This window comes from Falco naumanni, chromosome 12 (assembly GCF_017639655.2).
Source record: "Falco naumanni isolate bFalNau1 chromosome 12, bFalNau1.pat, whole genome shotgun sequence".
In the NCBI taxonomy this organism is placed as follows: Eukaryota; Metazoa; Chordata; class Aves; order Falconiformes; family Falconidae; genus Falco; species Falco naumanni.
Genome location: NC_054065.1, coordinates 14,338,487 through 14,356,573, shown reverse-complemented (window position 1 = coordinate 14,356,573; position 18,087 = coordinate 14,338,487). Strand labels below are relative to the sequence as shown.

The 18,087-nt window shown below is 34.5% G+C and overlaps 1 protein-coding gene across 1 annotated transcript in view; it reads right to left on the bottom strand.

Moving 5' to 3' along the window:
* Positions 1 to 719: 719 nt before the first annotated feature.
* The window catches only part of DNAH8 (dynein axonemal heavy chain 8), a 137,324-nt gene continuing 119,956 nt past the window's right edge, over positions 720 to 18,087 (bottom strand). Inside the window, exons 80-89 of the mRNA XM_040612234.1 lie at positions 15,842 to 15,994; positions 13,328 to 13,483; positions 11,162 to 11,278; positions 10,305 to 10,406; positions 9,769 to 9,929; positions 5,201 to 5,357; positions 4,538 to 4,690; positions 4,255 to 4,444; positions 1,494 to 1,615; positions 720 to 1,007 (exon numbers count right to left, since the gene is read on the bottom strand). Of these exons, the coding sequence (XP_040468168.1) occupies positions 720 to 1,007; positions 1,494 to 1,615; positions 4,255 to 4,444; positions 4,538 to 4,690; positions 5,201 to 5,357; positions 9,769 to 9,929; positions 10,305 to 10,406; positions 11,162 to 11,278; positions 13,328 to 13,483; positions 15,842 to 15,994 (1,599 nt within the window). The remainder of the gene's footprint in view (positions 1,008 to 1,493; positions 1,616 to 4,254; positions 4,445 to 4,537; positions 4,691 to 5,200; positions 5,358 to 9,768; positions 9,930 to 10,304; positions 10,407 to 11,161; positions 11,279 to 13,327; positions 13,484 to 15,841; positions 15,995 to 18,087) is intronic.

Genomic DNA, 18,087 nt, shown 5'->3' with positions numbered 1-18,087 from the left:
GTAATCTGGCCCTCTATTTTAATTACAAAAGCATCCGTATTAAGTAGTTAGCACCGTACTTCTGTAGCTATGCTCCCACACAACAAAACTGGACAAAGAACGTACTGGTCTCTGCCAGATATTCTAGACACAAACATTCCTAATGTAGTTTTTCTTAATCTATATAGTCTAACAGGAACAAGTGCACCCTGAGAAACCACAAGAAAAAATATGAATCAAATATACTTTTCTGTTTTAACTAGAAAGTTTCCTGCAGAATCAAAGGAAATCATGAATAATCCAGGAATATTTTAAAACTTGTATCTAGAGATTTTGTTATATTCTATATTCTGTTGTCATTGTATGTCACTGGAACACAAGCTAAAAGCTGTATATGAAAAACAATGTGAAAAAGCTAAGGTTTTTAAGTTTTAACAACATTTTATTTTACATTAATTGAATTATTAAACCAAATAATACTTTTTAAAGTAATATAATGGAAACATCAATGACTACAATCAGTGAACTTATTCTGAAAACTTTACTTTAAAGCTGTCACCAAATAGCCAATACAAACTGAATTTACTTGAAGCAGAGAAAAAAATCTGTTAAGCCAAGACTGAAATGAAAGTTCTAGTATAATAAGCAATGGGCACAAAATAGAAAGCAGTAGAAGAATTATGCATGTAATTGGTTACATGTGCCATATATTCTGTTTCTGTTATGGTAAGAAAAAAAAATTATTTTATGTCACACAGGAGAGCGACTCCTCTCAATACCCAGTGGTCTGGAGACACTACCGTCCTTAAATACATCACTGTAATATAGTTTAGATCTGTCCTCTTGGGCTTCTTGTAAAGAGGACAAGCATAAAGCTTGGGATCCTCAGGACTGGTTTTATTAACAGCAAATATATGCACCACAGGTAGCTGGACAAACAGAATCTTTGGTGTAGATTCAATGAGTCTTCTATTTCGTCTGTCCCAGCCGGCACCTTCCAAGTATAGCCCATAGACATATACTCCTTCCTGTGTGGAAAGGAAGCAGATATATCACACAAAATAAAGCATCTGTTTTGTAAAATGACTGATTGACTTAACCATTAAAAGGAATATATTTTTTACAGAAAAAATATCTGACATTGAATCCTTTCAAACTATTTAATTTAAAAATATAGTATCATCCTTTTTCAGAGGATAATGCTACTGAAATGGATGGCACTAAAAGTTTTTTAATAAAGCCCAAACACTACAAAATTTGATCTAAAGTTTACTATAAATTCCAAAAATCAAGCGGTGGTACAATGAAATGGTTCTTTTAATAAAATAATTTTGTAACTGCAGAAAAAAAGATTAAAATGTTCATAATTACTGTTATCTTCTATGCTGAGCAAAAACAATGTCGTGAAGAAAATATTAACTTTTTTCCTCTAGCAATCCAAAATCACTGAATGATGCGCAGTATAAATTAAATACCAAAATTAATACTGAAACATCTTTGTATGCCATACATACAGAAGGAGGTGCTGTGATTTCTTCTTTGTTATCCTTTAGCACTTCATTATGTGTTGTAACTGTATCTAAAGTCCAGCCTTTATGTGCTCGAGTTGCTTCTTGTTTCATTGCTGTTAGGAAGCCTTGAGAAATTAAACCAGAGATTTAGTATATATGTCACATGACAAAAAGAAAGGTAATCTTGCTCGGTTATCTGTGTAGTTCTGCAACAAATGTTATAGACAGATATTCAGAGTTCCATGGGAACCCAGACTAATGACAGCAAACTTTGCTTTGGAGCCAAAAGAAGAACAAACAGCAAAAGTGGCATAGAATGCATTATTACACTGAAAAAAAACATTTTTAAATGGCACATAATTTTTTTTTTCTATTGAATTATTCAGTTAACAAATGTGTGCTCAGGATACTGACTTATAAATTGTCTCAGGTGGTCAAGTACAGGATCCATGGTAGAGGTGTGTTTCAAGAAGGAATTTGAAGGCAGACAAGATATCAATTATATGAGCTGGTATTCATGTAAAGGCACCTTATGAAAAAGGCAATTTTTTAAGATGACAGAAAAATAAAATAAATTTCACTGATATAAAACAGAAAAGGTATGTCTGAATGTAATAATAAAAATAACTATATGAGTGTGGGGAATCTAGACAAGGCAGTGCCTACAAAGGATGAAAAAATCTATGTTTTGTTAGTGAAGAAAAGGGAGTCCTAGACAGAAATTAAGGTATAGGATAACATAATCAAACAGTAAGTCAGGTGATTTTTCAAGTATTGTTTTGAACAGACTTTACAGAGGTTTGCAATAAAAAAGCTTTGAGAGAGCTGAATAGAATAAGCACAAGATGACAAATAACTGGGCAGCAAAGACTTTGGGATGTGTTATAAATGAAAAAGCTACAAAAATTGCACACTTGTAGCGAACACCTGGTTGTTTCTGTATAAGTGTCTCAGAAGATGACAGTGCAGTCACCAAAAAAACCAACAGCTGCTATTTTATGCTACTGGATGAAGAACTACTTGGAGTTGTCAGGAAGAGATTGTGGTAAAGAGAGAAAAGTTAACAATGGAGAACTGCATACTTCAGAGTGATTACTGGAAAGACTTAAAGGTGAAGTGGCATCTGTTATTTCTTGATAGGGCATAAAGGAAAAGAGGACTAGCATTTTGTGGGCTGTCGAGTATCTACAAGGAGGAGAAAACCACTGAATGAAATACTGACAAACCAGGGAGGAAATAATGAAAGTACGTGGGCGTGCAGTAGAAGACAGCATTTCAAGATTTAAGAAGTGGTTTAACATGCTAATTAGGACAAAACCAATGAGAAGCTATGATATTTGTCACAGCTAAAATACTCATATGTGATATAAATACAATTAATGTAGTACTTGAACATGTTTTCATTTCTCAGATATTATATATTCTGATAAAAATAAAACAGTGTTATTTAGGCTTCTAATTTTTCCTAAAAATTAATTATATCTCTATAATATGATATTTGTTGTTTTATAAGACTGTTCATTCCAAGTGCCATGTGTACTGAATGGGATATTGCATGACCATTGACATACATTCTCCCTTAATAATGATAGTTTATAGGAAACAAACATTGATGATACTAAAGAATCACAACAGGTTTAAATACAATTATTGGTGATAATTTATAGTATTATAAATAGATCTTTCCACTAAACTGATAAAATCCATTCCTCATGTTTTAACATTATAATGTATTTGCCAATGTTATGATAGATTTGGAGCAATCAGTTTAGATTTTCCTGCAGTGGCAGTATAGGGCAGTACAAATTCTGATTTGCCTCACACCAGTCATTTTTTAAACTTTACTGTATGATTTGATTTACTCAAAAAAAAAAAAAAAGGTAATACTGGTAAGCAGTTTTATGAATACAGTAACTATACTTACCTTACCCCTAGCCACAGCTCACCTTTTGTGCTTAGTAGACTTCTTTCTCCATCTACAGGACTAATTTTTTTGGAACACAGAGGCTGAAGCAATTATCAAGTTCAAGACCATCTATGTCTTGGGTTTGTTTGGTATTAGGTTAAATATTGTTCCAGTGAATGATTGCTCTTAAATCTTTTATATAAAAAAAAAAGTCTTTCTGTTCCTACTGTACAGCATATAAATAATATCTTGCTCTAGATTAAAACTCTTCCATACACGCAACTTACAATTTGGAATGCGTTAAACAGTGTGAAACCACAGGGAAAGAATATTTTCTTTAAAAATATCATTATCATTAAGTGTATTTTCTTTAGAAGCTGCATCATGTCATGCTACAATATGTCAACAAGATATAGCATTTTATTAGTTAACTACATGTTTTCCTTCTTGTAATACAAAAACTGTGCTTACGGGTCAGACTAAAAGACCATCTGTACACACATCCTGTCTCTGACACTAGACAAAGGCAGATGCTTGGTGAAATAATATTACAACAGGCAAAATGACACATAAATCCTTTCCCTTCTATGTTCTTCCAGATTCAGGCAATCTGGAGTTTAGGGACCTCCAAACTCAAAGGTTAAGTTTGGACAGTCATGTTTATTGCCATCATTGGACCTGTTTCCCATGACTTTATCTAATCACTTTTTTTGAACTCATTTATCATCTTGGCTTCTATGACATATTCTGATAGCTGTGAAAACATCTTTTCTAGGTGCAATATTAAGCTAGATATGTAGTAAAACCTGTTAAATTGTGATCCAATACATTATTACTAAAGTCCTTTCAGTACCTTACCTTGTGGATTAAAGAATCCAGTCATCCAAAACACATTTGGTCTTCCTTCATATATCCAAGTAGATAATTGAGTATTTCTTTCCAAAAGTTCAGTAAACCAGAAGCCAAGTGTTGAAGAATCCCAAGACACTCTTTTCCATACTTGAGGAATTCGAGCATCATACATATTATCAAGTATATCTCTCAAACTCTGAAAGAATTAAGTCATAACACATGAACTAAAGCAATCAAGGTCATAGTCTAAAATGCAGTATTCCATACATAGCAAATATGCTTTACTTGCCTCACTCATAACAATAGTTCCTTCTATGGCTAATTTAAGATCATTCAAACTGTTGCGGAGTATTGTGATCACCTTTTGCATTCGGTCAATTTCTTGCTGAAGAAATATATTCATAGAGTTAAGATGTCCCATTTTAACTAAATGAGATTTTACCTGAAATATAGGGGCACAGAAGGAATTTAGATAAATCTGAATTGTTGAAATACTGTTTTCATATAAGACGTCTTAACTTTCTTGTGTTCAGAAAAGTAAACCATAGACTTGTATTTCACATTATTCAGCTAACATTTATCCCCTTAAAACTATTGCAGTTTGGTTTTTTTGTTGTTGGTTTGTGGGGTTTTGTTTTTGGGTTTTTTTTTTTGTTGGTGGTGGTTTGTTTGGGGTTTTTTGTTTGGGTTTTTTTTGTGTGTCTGATACTACACAATTACTCATGATTGTGCTAGAATAGGACTTCACCCAGAAGGCCCAGAAGACTGCTGTCACAAAAAGTCAAGACTGATCTTTTTCTGTTTTCACATGCAACTTTGAGATGTTGGTTCCTTGCCTGAATCTGCTACTAGCTATATGATCTTTCTTTACATTTCAGGGTTTCTTTTTTGGAATGCCTTATGTGAAAACTCAGCAGAGAGAACAGAAAGAAAATAACTAAGATTAGCTTGCCTCATGAGGTATGTAATCTGGAGGAAGTTTCTCTAGCATGTCTTCAGCTAAATGATAAACAACTGCTTCACGAGTTTCTCCAGGTCCTATACCACTTTCTTTAGGTTGAATGTTGGTAATAGTATCTAGAACATCAGCTGCTGTATTACTCTGGTATCTGAGAGGATAAGAATTATAAATTACATAGGGTTTTTTAATAGTCAAATGATACTTTGTAGAATGCACAACTTGAAAGTGGAGAAAAAACATGCTGTCTCATCAGGTTAAATCAAAACCCCTAAGAAATAGTTTTCCCTCACATCCTGCCCCAGGCTGAACACATTGATCATGAACATTTGTTTTTTCCATGTTTGTAAAGAATATGAATTTCCCACACACACATCCTGTTATATACTTACTGCTTTTCTCATTCAGGGCTAAGAAGAAGTTCTGCAAGCTGAGAATGTGAGGTGGCAGAAAATCCTGCCATGATTTCTAGGGATTCTGAGGAAAGACAAGAAAATGGCATATGCCTGACAAGGACTTCTAAACAGTCGCAGTCTTCCTTGCTGGGAAGAAGCAACAAAGGTTTTGTAGCAAGGAAAAATATTTCCCTCATTTAGTTGCTTCTTAAAAGTGGAATGGAGAAGATGGAAAAGCTGGAGGCAGAACTCTGGAAGCTGCCCCTTTATTAATTAATAAATTAATTCTACTTTGAGGTATTTCAGTATTAATAAGAAAAGCTGCTAGATTTACAATGTTGGAGATTTAAAACAAAACCTTCTATTCCATAGTACAGCATTGGCAGTGCTAATGTAAATTTATGATCCGAGTCAATACAAAAAAGTGAATTAAATTAATGTGGCATTTGATGGTAAAATACAGTAGACCACATCAGTCCTTCAACACAAGCAGAATTATAGGAGTACTCTTCTTGCAATGCTATCTAATGGCATAGAGCTATGAAAGGCAGTAAGAAAGGAAACATAACAGTATGTTGGTACTGCCGTGCTGGCATTGCCTCCTTTTACCTTATAGGATCAGCTACATAAGGAACATACGGCATGCATCTGACACAGAATATAATTTTGCATGTCAGTTTTACTTTTCAACCTTCATACAACACCTGTCTCCTCCTATGAAAATATACTTTGTCATACATAATTATATAAGGCATGAACACAAGGATTGTGCTGCAGGATAGAACACATGAACTCCTAAAACATCAGAGTTTTGGGGACAGTATCATAAGACTTCAGAAGCTAGATACTGCAGCATTTCAACACACACTGTGAATGCAATTAGGAAGATTATACATCAGAAAAACAGAAGAAATCCTACTGGCAGTTTGCGTCTCAGAGGATACAATTTCTTCCTGTGAATGTAGGAATGGTGGGGCTTTTGCAGTTTTTAATAACCCTTGACTTCAGACTCAGAACTCTCAAGCTTTTTTTTTCTATTTATGATCCTATTTAATGAATGAGAAATTTATTCAAGACCACATATGAGCAGAAAGGTTGGATAAAATCAAATTTCTCTTGGACTCATGGCTTCATTCCTAATTTGGATGACAAACTGGTGGTTATAATCTTTACTCTGGGTCTTGTGATCTAACTACTAGTGATAAGAGACATGTGAACCTTCCTCCTCACACTGCAAATACTGTCCTTCCAATACCACTGTCAAACTATTCTATGTGGAAGGGGTAGATCCCGTGATTATAACAGCAATTAAATTATAAAATATTACAGAATTATAAAAATGGTATTTCCCCAAATCTAAACAAAAATAGAAACAATTTAAAATAGGCAATATGTAAACTTTGGGGAAAAACAGAGAACAATTTTTGAAAAATAACCAGAAAGGAGCAGAATCAAAGGTAAGTAATACTCCTTTCTTCAATGACACAAGCTAGAAATCTTCTGGAGAGGAGAAATTATTGCCTGAATCTTGTGTAAAGAAGCAAACATGAATAGCAACAGCAGTTTGAACAAGAAGAGTTTTATATAAAACCTCTTTTTTATTTTAAAAAAAAGAATTTTAAATCAAAAATAGAAAAGACAAACATGCATCTCAATGTGTACATAATTAAAAATAATATTCCAGCATGGAAATGAAAAGAAAATAGAAACAAGAAATTTCATTCATGTAACAGTGACTGTACACAATGACTGTAAAAGACACTCTGAAACAAAATTTTTCTGGGCTTTGGAAAACCTGACTTTCCTTTACATTGCAAATAAAATGTTGAAGTATAGATGCAAATAATAATGAAAAAAAGATTGCACAGGTTTGTAGAGTAAAGGAAGTCTTGAGTAATGGTAAAGGAAGCTAAAGCAACATTAAATGAATCTCATTTACAGTGTCAATGTTGCCTCAAAGTAAGCATGTAAGGTAAAGCACTGTATACCTGTTTATATCGTTTTTTCCTGAAGCCCTATTGAAAAGCAACTCATGTCATAAGAAGAAAAAGAGAAGGAATTTTCTGTGGATTTTTATTTGCTCCAGAAACTATTATTAAGAGTATTTTCTTACAGCATTTGGATTCAGCAACCTATTATAGTATGGTAGCTGGAGTCTGTGCCATTAGGAATTTTCTGTATTCATAGTTAAAACTAAGAACAAATGCAGTTTGACCGAAGCATTACTCAGTATTGGGTAGAAAACAGCAATATCTATTGCAACATGCAGAACCTTACATTCACCAGAGGACAATGGGAGATTCTGCTCTATCTCCAGTTGGTTAATAACAGCTTGCTTTAGCTTTACGAAAATTCAGTTAGATTTAAGGCTTCGGTATGGAACCAAGTGGAGAAGGGGTTTTGACATGATGGTCAGGATATTCCTTGTCTGCTCAGGTGCCTGTTATCTATGTGCTTTAGCAGAGCCTATGATTCATATAGCAAGTTAAAACCAATTGCAGTGATTTCAGGTGTTAATCCCAGGTGGATGAAGTAGTGACATTCAGTGAAGTCTTATAGCTTCAATGGATCCAATTCAAAGGAACCAATGGATCGAGCTTTTGGCTGAACTGGTAAACTGTCCCACTAAACCAGTGAGAGATCTGTCTTGTCCTCAGTAATAGTAACATGGAGAGGTCCTGGCTGTCTCAGGGTTCCAATTCTAGCAGTTAGCTTTCTGCATACTCCAAGATTACTTGATAGGATATTTTAAGGATAATTTGAATGCAACTTTTATATTGTATGCGATGCTAACCCATTTGGCGAGTGTGTCAAAGATGAAATTCAGACAGACACATGCATAGCTGCCTATAACAGACTGTGACATGGAAAAAAGCATGAAGATGTTGAACATTTCCCCCAAAACTCTAAAGAAATATCTACAAAAGAAAATCTCCAGGAAAAGGACTAAAGTAGAAGGAATATGCTGACGTACCAAGTAGAAGGAAAATTCAGTACTAGAGACAAATTAAAGAGCTGTTCCTACTCACTAAAACTCACCCAGCACTGTTACCCTCGAGTTTTCTTCTGTAAATCAGCCCTCCTAACAAGCCTAATTTGGATCCAAATTATCTCTCTCTTCAGGACTTAGTTTTCTGTTAAATCTTGGCTCTGCTCTAATCACTTCTGGAAGGGAGGTCTTGCAGGTATCACAGAATGACTTGAAACAGAACCTACTCTTAGATTTTTCAGAAGTATATATTTACAATGGTAGGTGCTAGGCAGAACTGACAATAAAACTGTACTGTTCTCCCAGCATGCTTAGAATACTGGGATTTTGATATGGCATTAGACTCTGAAATCTGAGACTGAAAAATTTTGGGAAATTATTGTTTTGTTAAAAAATTTTAGAAGATACTAGGTTTCCACAGCAGCTGGGCACTTGAGTAACATTTGTTTTGTTTAAAAATACAAAAAGATAAGTTAACAAACAATGAATGTGGGCATAATGAAAATGCAATAATTCATGGCAGAATTATTAAGAACATCCGTGAAAAAAAATATAATGATGATTCATATCCTTTCACAGGGCATATAACACTAGAAGGAAACAGAAGTCAACCGTTACATACATTGGAATGAAAAAGTGAATCAAGTCAAAGATAAAACTTTAAATGGAGATAGTACTTAGTGTGGTTGAAAAGCCTCTTTTAATAATGGAAATGGCAGGACTGATGCCAACAAAAGATTGTACTTACATCCAAAAGCATACTTGTAAACCAAATGACAATTCAGAGAATCATTTAACAAGTGTACACAGAAAAATAATATACTACTTGGATCAGAAGGCAGATATTATAAACTTTCTCTAGTTGCACTGTATAGAAGCTTGTATCATATCTTCATATAAAAGTTCTATAATGCTTTCAAATGTTAAAAAAAATAATCTAAACCCATGGGGACTAATAAGAATTCCAACTGCTTTAAAAGAATATGTAAAATGTAGCTGAAGATACTGCATTCATAACCATGTACATACATGTCAAGTGTTGCCATTCAATAGTGAAATTCACATGAACCCTAGCCTTCCTATGAAAAATATACTTTTCTTGAGTATTTCATAGGGTTTTGTTTCCAAATAATAAAATAAAAGGTTTCTGTTTTCAATATGTGTTGGGACCTACTTACGTAATATCAGCATTGGGATGGAGACCAAAGACCTTTGGGCTGTCCACAGCAGGGAGTGACAGGATGCATTCAAAATACTCTTCCAAGGTTTTGCATGCTGGAATGTTATATCCAGTGTAAAAACAGAAGGCGCTGTCAAACATCTTTTCATTAAACCACAACTGTGAAAAATCCAGAGGAAAAAACCCACAATTACTTTGCTACATAGAGGTTTTTTAAGCTCATTTTTATTCTTAGGGAATAAAATATTTTGGCTACTATATTTAACTTTACTTGAATACACAAGTAAATCATTAAGAACTACATATTCTAAGTTTGACTTCCAGCTAACATTTTACTAATTGCTGATCCTCACTAAAAGGAAACCAAGGGGAAGAACCTCACTGCCAAAGAATGATGTTTTGAAAAAATCAGTTCACTCCGAGGAGTCTTCTAAACTGTGAAGACATGCATATTCAGCAGAAAGGAAGTCTTCGATTTTGTATTGCAGCTGCCAATAAAAAATGACAAATAACTGTATTTTCAAGGTCTCCTACCTTTACAAAGCAATTAAGAAGACGCTTATCAAAGTAATCTGTGACTTGGCCTCCATATTGTACTTCTCCAATCATGTAGTGTACTGTCTTCCACGATATCCCCTGGATGAAAGTAAAGCAAACGAGAGACTGTAGTTATAACATATAAAAAGAAGGTATCCAGCCTGTAATTTCAACATCATCTGAAGCTCATAAGGCTCTGAAATTTAAACTGCAAAGATCATTGTTGGAAGGAAAAAGTAACACTTTATTTCCAATGTATTTTGTGAGCTCAGCTCTACAATTCTACAGTAGTTGGGCTTGATCCCACTATTAGAAATATATCTTATTATTACTCGTGTGACCTAAAATTACTTTCAGCTGCTATTGCTTCTCCTATTTCTTTTTTTTGCCCCTCTCTCCCCACCCCCCGCCCCTCCCCGCACCGAGTTTCTCATCGTTCTTTATTGGCAAAATGCTGCTTTGTAAGGAATGGATATTCTATTACATTATTCCCTGATAAATAACAGAAGACCAAATGGCAGCCAAAGAGATATTTGATTGACTGTCAAACTCTGTAAATATTTTAGCTCCCTTTCCAAAACAGATATTCTATAGACCTGTCAATATTTTGGATATGGTACTGAAAAAAACAAGATTGAATGCAGAAGTTCTTAACTATTACATATTTTTACGTGGAGGATAGACACCCAAAATATTTCAGCTTGACTCATACAGAGAATCTGAAACTTGGATCATTAGAAGCTGCACTGAAAGAACAGCAATGGATGCACTATTATAAATAGTAACAAAAGAAAAAAAATTACAGATGCTATACAAAGCAATTAAATATACTGTATGCAAATTTTAGTATTCACCTTCTTGATGTCACATTCATCTAGGTGATTTTGTATAAACTGAACACTGGCTGTGAAGTCTGCCAAGTTAAATTCATAGGGAATATTCCAACCCAAAGGCCCAAACTTGCGTCGTTCCTTAGGAATACAATAAAAACCAAACATGTTTACATAATTTTGTTTTATTATTAAAGTTCAATAATAGTAATAATAATAATAGTGGAGTAAAGAATTGAACTGAAGAAGAAAGGTAGCCTAGGAAACCGCTATGTGCCTCATACATATCAGTAATAAACAAACTTTTTTATTTACACCATCAGGGATAAATCAATGTCATCAGTCATAGGTTTGAAATGCCTCATGTCTGTATGGATGATCAGATTTCTATATTAATTAATTTAAAGATTTGCCAAATCTCTGCATTTTCAGCACATTCAACAATTCTGATTTCTATAGGTTTTCATTTTTTTCTACATATACTGCCTACTAATGATGGTTTCAATTTTTCAAGCTCCTGTATTGGTGCTCAGTTATCCAAAGGCTTCTAGGTTGCCCCTTTTGACTTATGGTTTCACTGTATTTTTTTAACACATATTTTTCATAATTCACAACTTTATAATAAGGCTGCCACCACTACATTATTCAAATTTATTATTGCATACCCATTTGAAAATGAAATTATAATACTTGCAGTAACAGTAAAACAGTTGACTATAAAAGAGAATATAATCTGAGATGAAACATTTGAAACCTCCCAAACTATTAGATTTCTCACAACTTGGTTTTAGCCACCTCAGTTACATCACTCAATGATTTTTTTTTTTCAGAATGTAGAACAAATTAATCCAAGAAGTTAAGAATTAAATTGTTGAATACTGCTGACATTTATTAAATGAATAAACAGCATAATACTGACGTTCTAAAATTAACTAAGTGATAACATATTTATTAGAGTTTAAATTACTGGTTCAATAATGACTGACAGTCTGCCATCTAATTAAGTAACATTTACGTGCCTTAGTTACAATAGTTAAAAAGAATTAGAACTGAAAAAAACCTTCTATTTTTCAAAATCAAGTATTGTTTATAAGCAGATGAGACAGCATTTACCAATAATACCCTGCAGAAAGGTATAATGATTTTCTGCCAAATTCTCTGAATTACTACTTAATCTATATTTATCATAGCAATCTTATCGCCAAAGGATATTAGGAATTGGTCAGTTTAATGTCAGGGCAGCGTATATATATTGCTTGCTGATCGTAATTCATAAATAAATTTTCTGAACAGACGAATAGCTATAATAATTTTTAAAATTACTGATGGTTGAATAAACTTGGGTCTTCTAGTTTCACAAGAACAGTGTAATCCTGAGGCAGTGCACAGAACAACTCACTGTTTATAAAAAGGTAGAAGGAGGAAAATAATGCAGAATACTGTATCTTAATAGGGACCTCCAACAAATTGTCCTTCTCTCACCGTCTTTGCAACACTGAAAATAGGAGTAGCTCAACAGACCCTAAGGCTTAAATGTATTCTATAACTATTTTGACATTCTTGATGAAAAGAAGGTGTATTCAGAGAGCTCAAAATGTTGATATTTATTGTGATCTTAAAAAATATATCTTTAAAGTACAAGGTATCAATATAATTTTGCTCACTTTGGAATTAATGTAGAAAACACACTGACATAGATAAGATAAAAACAAGATGCTAAGTGAGAGAATTTTATTTAATTTTAGCATTCTAGAAAGTAGACAGCTACTCTAAGCTAGACATCTGGATTGCCTAAAATCAATGGACAGAAAGAGTGATATATCTCTAGAAAATAATTTGCTCTCTTATAGAGAGATAGCCAAGACAGATAAACTGATTTTCTTTTTCAGAGTGCCTCTCTATTTCTATTGACTACAGAGAGAGATTTTTGCCCTTATACCAAATTACTATCTCTTAGACAGATAAAGTTAGGTGAGAAAGAAACTCATTCTAAATGTCCATAGTATGAAAATTGTGTAAAATTTATAAAACAATTACGAGAATAAGGAACCTTGCAGTACAGATTATAGAAATTAAAACTTCAGCCCTGCAACATTATGCTACAAGAAATATCAGAATGTGTATTTCAGGAACCTCTGATAAAGTGACTGCATACATTGTAACACTATTTGCAAACCTTATAAGAAATACCTGAACAGTAGAATGCAGGAAAGCTACAGTGTAAAGCAAAGGTTTCCACATGGGCATATTGCTAACATCTAACAGGTCTTGATTAATTCCAGAAAATGTTCTTTTCAATCCAGCACGTATACCCTGGGGAGGTTCATTTGTGAACTTTATAGAAATCTGTCATGTGAAAAAGATAAAGGAATTGAATTTGTTTACTGAAACAAAAGCAGCAACATACTAACGTCACAATTATTAGCTGTAAATAAAATGTAAATATCTGAAGCATTGTAGATACAAAGTTGATATGTATTTTTACTATAAACTGCATAAAAGGAGTACATACTAGATTAGACCAACAAAAGATTTTGAACATAGAGCTTTAGTTCATGTTGGTCAGAACCATCACTGTCACTTGTCCATGGATCTAAGAATTTTCATCAATAACCTGGAAGCAGTTGCCATGCTTATCAGAACACATCATATGGCTCTCTACCCCTAATTCAATGATTGATGGAAAAGAGCTACCCAGAGTAGATGACAACAACTCTGTTCTGTCTGGTCCCAGGATTTCCCAGTAAATAAAAAGAAATCTCACCTATCCTCAGCTCAGATCTATGTGTTCACAGTGGCTACTCTAGACCCTGTGGCTATGTCTGCAGCAGTAAATTAGATTTGCAAGAGAATGTTCTTGACCACTCTGGTCAGCAGGCATGGAATTCACACTTGTGGCAGTAAACTGCTACAGCCCCTTAGATTCATGCAAACTGCCTAATGGGAATAGTTGCTACAAAATTTTGGTTGTCAAACTATACCTGCACATTACTTGGGAGAGTGTTAGTTAACACAGGTTTTCATGTCAGAGAACTCCAGTGCTAGGTAACAATCATGGGGAACACGTGAATCTGTTAGTTCAGACACAGACTGGCCTTACCAGAATCTTTCCTTGAGACACTTTGGAATGCTGGAGAAAGCCAAATAAACAGTAAGTATTTTTCTACTCCAACAGTAAGCACTTGTCTGGCTGGCTTGGGTAGCACGGCAGCATGCATTGAAAGGACAGCAAATGCCAGGCTGCTCGTGGGCTGAACTCAAGCGTGACTCTGAGCTGTTTCTACTTCTGAGACCCTTAACAGAAGGCATTAATGAACAAGTAATTCACCTGGCAGTTTTACTGTCTGCATATTTGTGGTAAAGAACTTCAAATATTTTTAAGGAATGACTTTTCAACTTCAGTCTCTCAAAATTATTTTTGGGCTCCAGAGCCCAAGCAAGCTGTCTCAGATATGAGCCCATCTTCTGTAAGGACTTATCTGCACATGAACACACTAGAGTGTTGGACTGAATGGGAACACTTGCTAACCAGTCTTTCCACATTTCAAAGCATATCCTGTTCAGTGTTTGATGCGTGTTCTGGATTTAAAAAAAAGGTAATTATTATCTCCTTTCCTCTGAGAAGGAGCTGACCTTTGATTTGTCAGTTATTCATTTTCTGGAATCCCTAAATATGTTAAGATTTTAACACATAATGTGACACTATAGACTGGCAAATCACAGGTGAAACATCTGAGATAAATGCAGTGAAGATTCATCTAGCGACCCTCTCAGTTCTCTATTCTCACTTTTAGCAAGCTGTACATTTATATATCTCACTATTCATAAACCCCTTGAAGATGTAGGGTGATTTAATTTTCTGTTGAGAGAATACAAAAGAACGTAGGTCCATACAGCTAGCTTTTTACACACAGTGGTTTTCCATGGCAATATAAATTTCTTACCGAAGGTTGTCTCCTAGATTCATTCAAGAAAGGAACCCTTCCTCACCTTCACATCCTAGATATCAGGTATGGTATCTATTTTTATTTAGAAAGGAGGAGAACCAGTAAGATGACTTCCACTGTTTTTAAGAGGAAAGGGGTCTATGAACACAGAAGTGGCAACACACAGCTATTACACTAGATATTAACTAGCATTATGACCAGGTGTGAGAGTGCTAGGAAGCATCGTAAATGACTTAAATGCACTTTGTAAGAATTTAGGCAATTTTCCTGTTTTTTACCGATTTTACCGATGAAAAATGTCTCCTTGAGACCTACAGAACAACCATTTAGATTTTATCCAAATTGAAACAAGTTACTTCTTGGTAGATGATGTTCTTTGAGATGTGCTGTCCATGTATGTTCTGTCCCCTTTATCCTTTATTTCAGATAGGGAAATCTGGTGAAAGAGTCTAAAAGCAAGTTGTGGGCATTAATCTGTTCACAAGGCATCTGGCTGGGCAAAAAAGGGTATCAGGTAAAGCCTGATAGTTTTGATGCAAGTGTTTCTTATTAGTGTGAACTCACACATACGCAGTGCATCTTTGAGAACTTCCAGTACTGGTAAGTAACCTTCCTGTTTAAAGTAATATTTGCATTGTAAGACAGGTTCATTTTTTCTTGAATTCTAAGGTTTTCCCCCCATTTATTTAATTTCTGTTTTCACACTTAATTCAAATAATTTTGATGGCATGAGGTACCAGAGTGAATTTGAACAAACCTGTAGCAGTGTAATTGGGAATTTAGGATGTGGTTCAGTAGTTATCCAAACTCGAAACGTCTCATCCTGTATCTCAGCAGTAAGAAGCATCTTTAGTAGTTCGTCCATGAAATCCAGTCCAAGATGACAATTCTGAAGTAACACCCAGCCTCCCTAAATAAGAATATAGACTATTACCATATACAATTTAGAACAAGTTATTCATGATGCTAAAACCAACTGTCTATATTTAGAAGCACATTTGGTCTTGCAAGTAATTATTCTTTGTTTGGTTGGGTTTTGTTTTGTTTTTTACTTTTGATCTGTTCCTGAATATGTATTATCATTTGATTTGATATGATATTGGCAGTTAAAGCAAATAGGAAAAGTTAGTGCAAAAGTTATTTCCACGTCTGATTGTTCTCGTTGAAAATAACCAGAACCACTAATCTAAGTAAAGTATCAGTGCTACCTAGTGGCAAAAAGAAGTAATTCCTGTCCTCTCCAAGCAAAACACCAGTGATGAGCAATCCTGCCATCAGATCCAAAAGAATGTGGGTGGAAAAGTAACAGCTGAAATCTAAGAAACACATCTTTTTTAAAACTTCGTAATAACATAATCTGAAGTAAGTGTAAAGAGATAGCAACAAGACTCTAAAACTTTTCAACTGCAATTCATTTATCTGCAATAAATCCAATTGCATGAAATTCAACCTCCACGTATTAATCTTGATCTTATTCAACTCTCATATTGCATGAAAGCTCTATTTTTATTATTATCTCTCTGCAATTCTTCTTATGAAATTAAATTCAATCAGCTTTTGTGGCATCACTTTAGAAGCCTGATGAATCAGAAGCCTGATATTAAAATGGGACATTATTTAATCAGCTCTAAACAGTGATGTGTGGATTTCATTACAGCTTATAATTTCATTTTGGCAATTTTGTTTTAGCTCATTTAAAAAGGAATAAATAACATTTAGCCACAAAATACAATTGAAATATTTATGGTGAATTGATAGATATTAAAAAAAAAGATTAAATGAAGGCATATTTTTCCTTCTTTTATGGGGATCCATTTTTTAAAGGAAGATCTTTAATCAACCTGTCACATTTCCGAATGGATCAGGGTCAGTTTTTGAAATTTATCTATCTGTAACAAGCACAGCAGTTTTAATCATATTATATACTTTTGGCCAGAGGTAGGAAAAAACCCCATATATTTGTCTTCATATTCACTAATTCTGTTTTGTTCTTTCAAATGTGATGTTCACATATCCCTCTCTCTGTAAAACATGTGCACCACCAAGTCATTTAGTTCAGAAATTATTACTAGTAGCTCTACTGGAGTGCTGGTTTTGAGTATCCTTCTGCTTTTAATTAAGGGCAAAAGAAAGGCAGGGATGCCCCAGTTTTCACCATTACAATGAACTGGAAGTTGATGATGACCATTCTAGATATACAAACACAAAGAAGTATGAGATACACGTGCATTTGCACATCATTAAAAAATCCATCTTCTCTAAAGGGATTTCTTTTTTCTCTTTTTTCAAAGTGGTGTACATCTATATTCCAGTACTGTCACAACATTTGGTAAGATTTGAGAGGTTACTGGGATCCAATATAGAGAACTTCCACAACCAAGGCTGCATTACCTAGAGAACCTTGGATTGTACAGTAGAAAGTGTGCAGTAAAGGCCATATGTAAGTATTATATGTCCATAATAGAAAACAACAAATGAAGAAGACTATACTATGGTCAGATGAATTAATATCATCTGAAAATATTTTATTTTTGCCTCAAATGAAGTTATCTTACAGATAGAATGCAATGATCTAGTTGAAGATGTCCCTGCTCATTGCAGGATGGGTTGGACTTGATCTTGAAAGTCTTTTCCAACCTAAATTATTCTATGATCATAGAACGATTCTATGAATAGAATCATAGAATCATTTGGGTTGGAAGGGGCCTTAAAAGGTCATCTTGTCCAACCATGAACCTAGGACTGCTAAGTCAACCACTAAACCATGTCCCTAAGCATTGCATCTATGTCGTTTTTAAACACCTCCAGGGATGGTGAACCCACCACCTCCCTGGGCAGCCTGATCCAGTGCTTCACCACCCTTTCAGTGAAAAACATCTTCCTAATAACCAAGCTACATATCCCCTGATGCAACTTGAGGCCACTTCCTCTTGTCCTATCGCTTGTTACTTGGGAGAAGAGACTGACCCCTCCCCTGCACCCACAACCTCCTTTCAGGTAGGT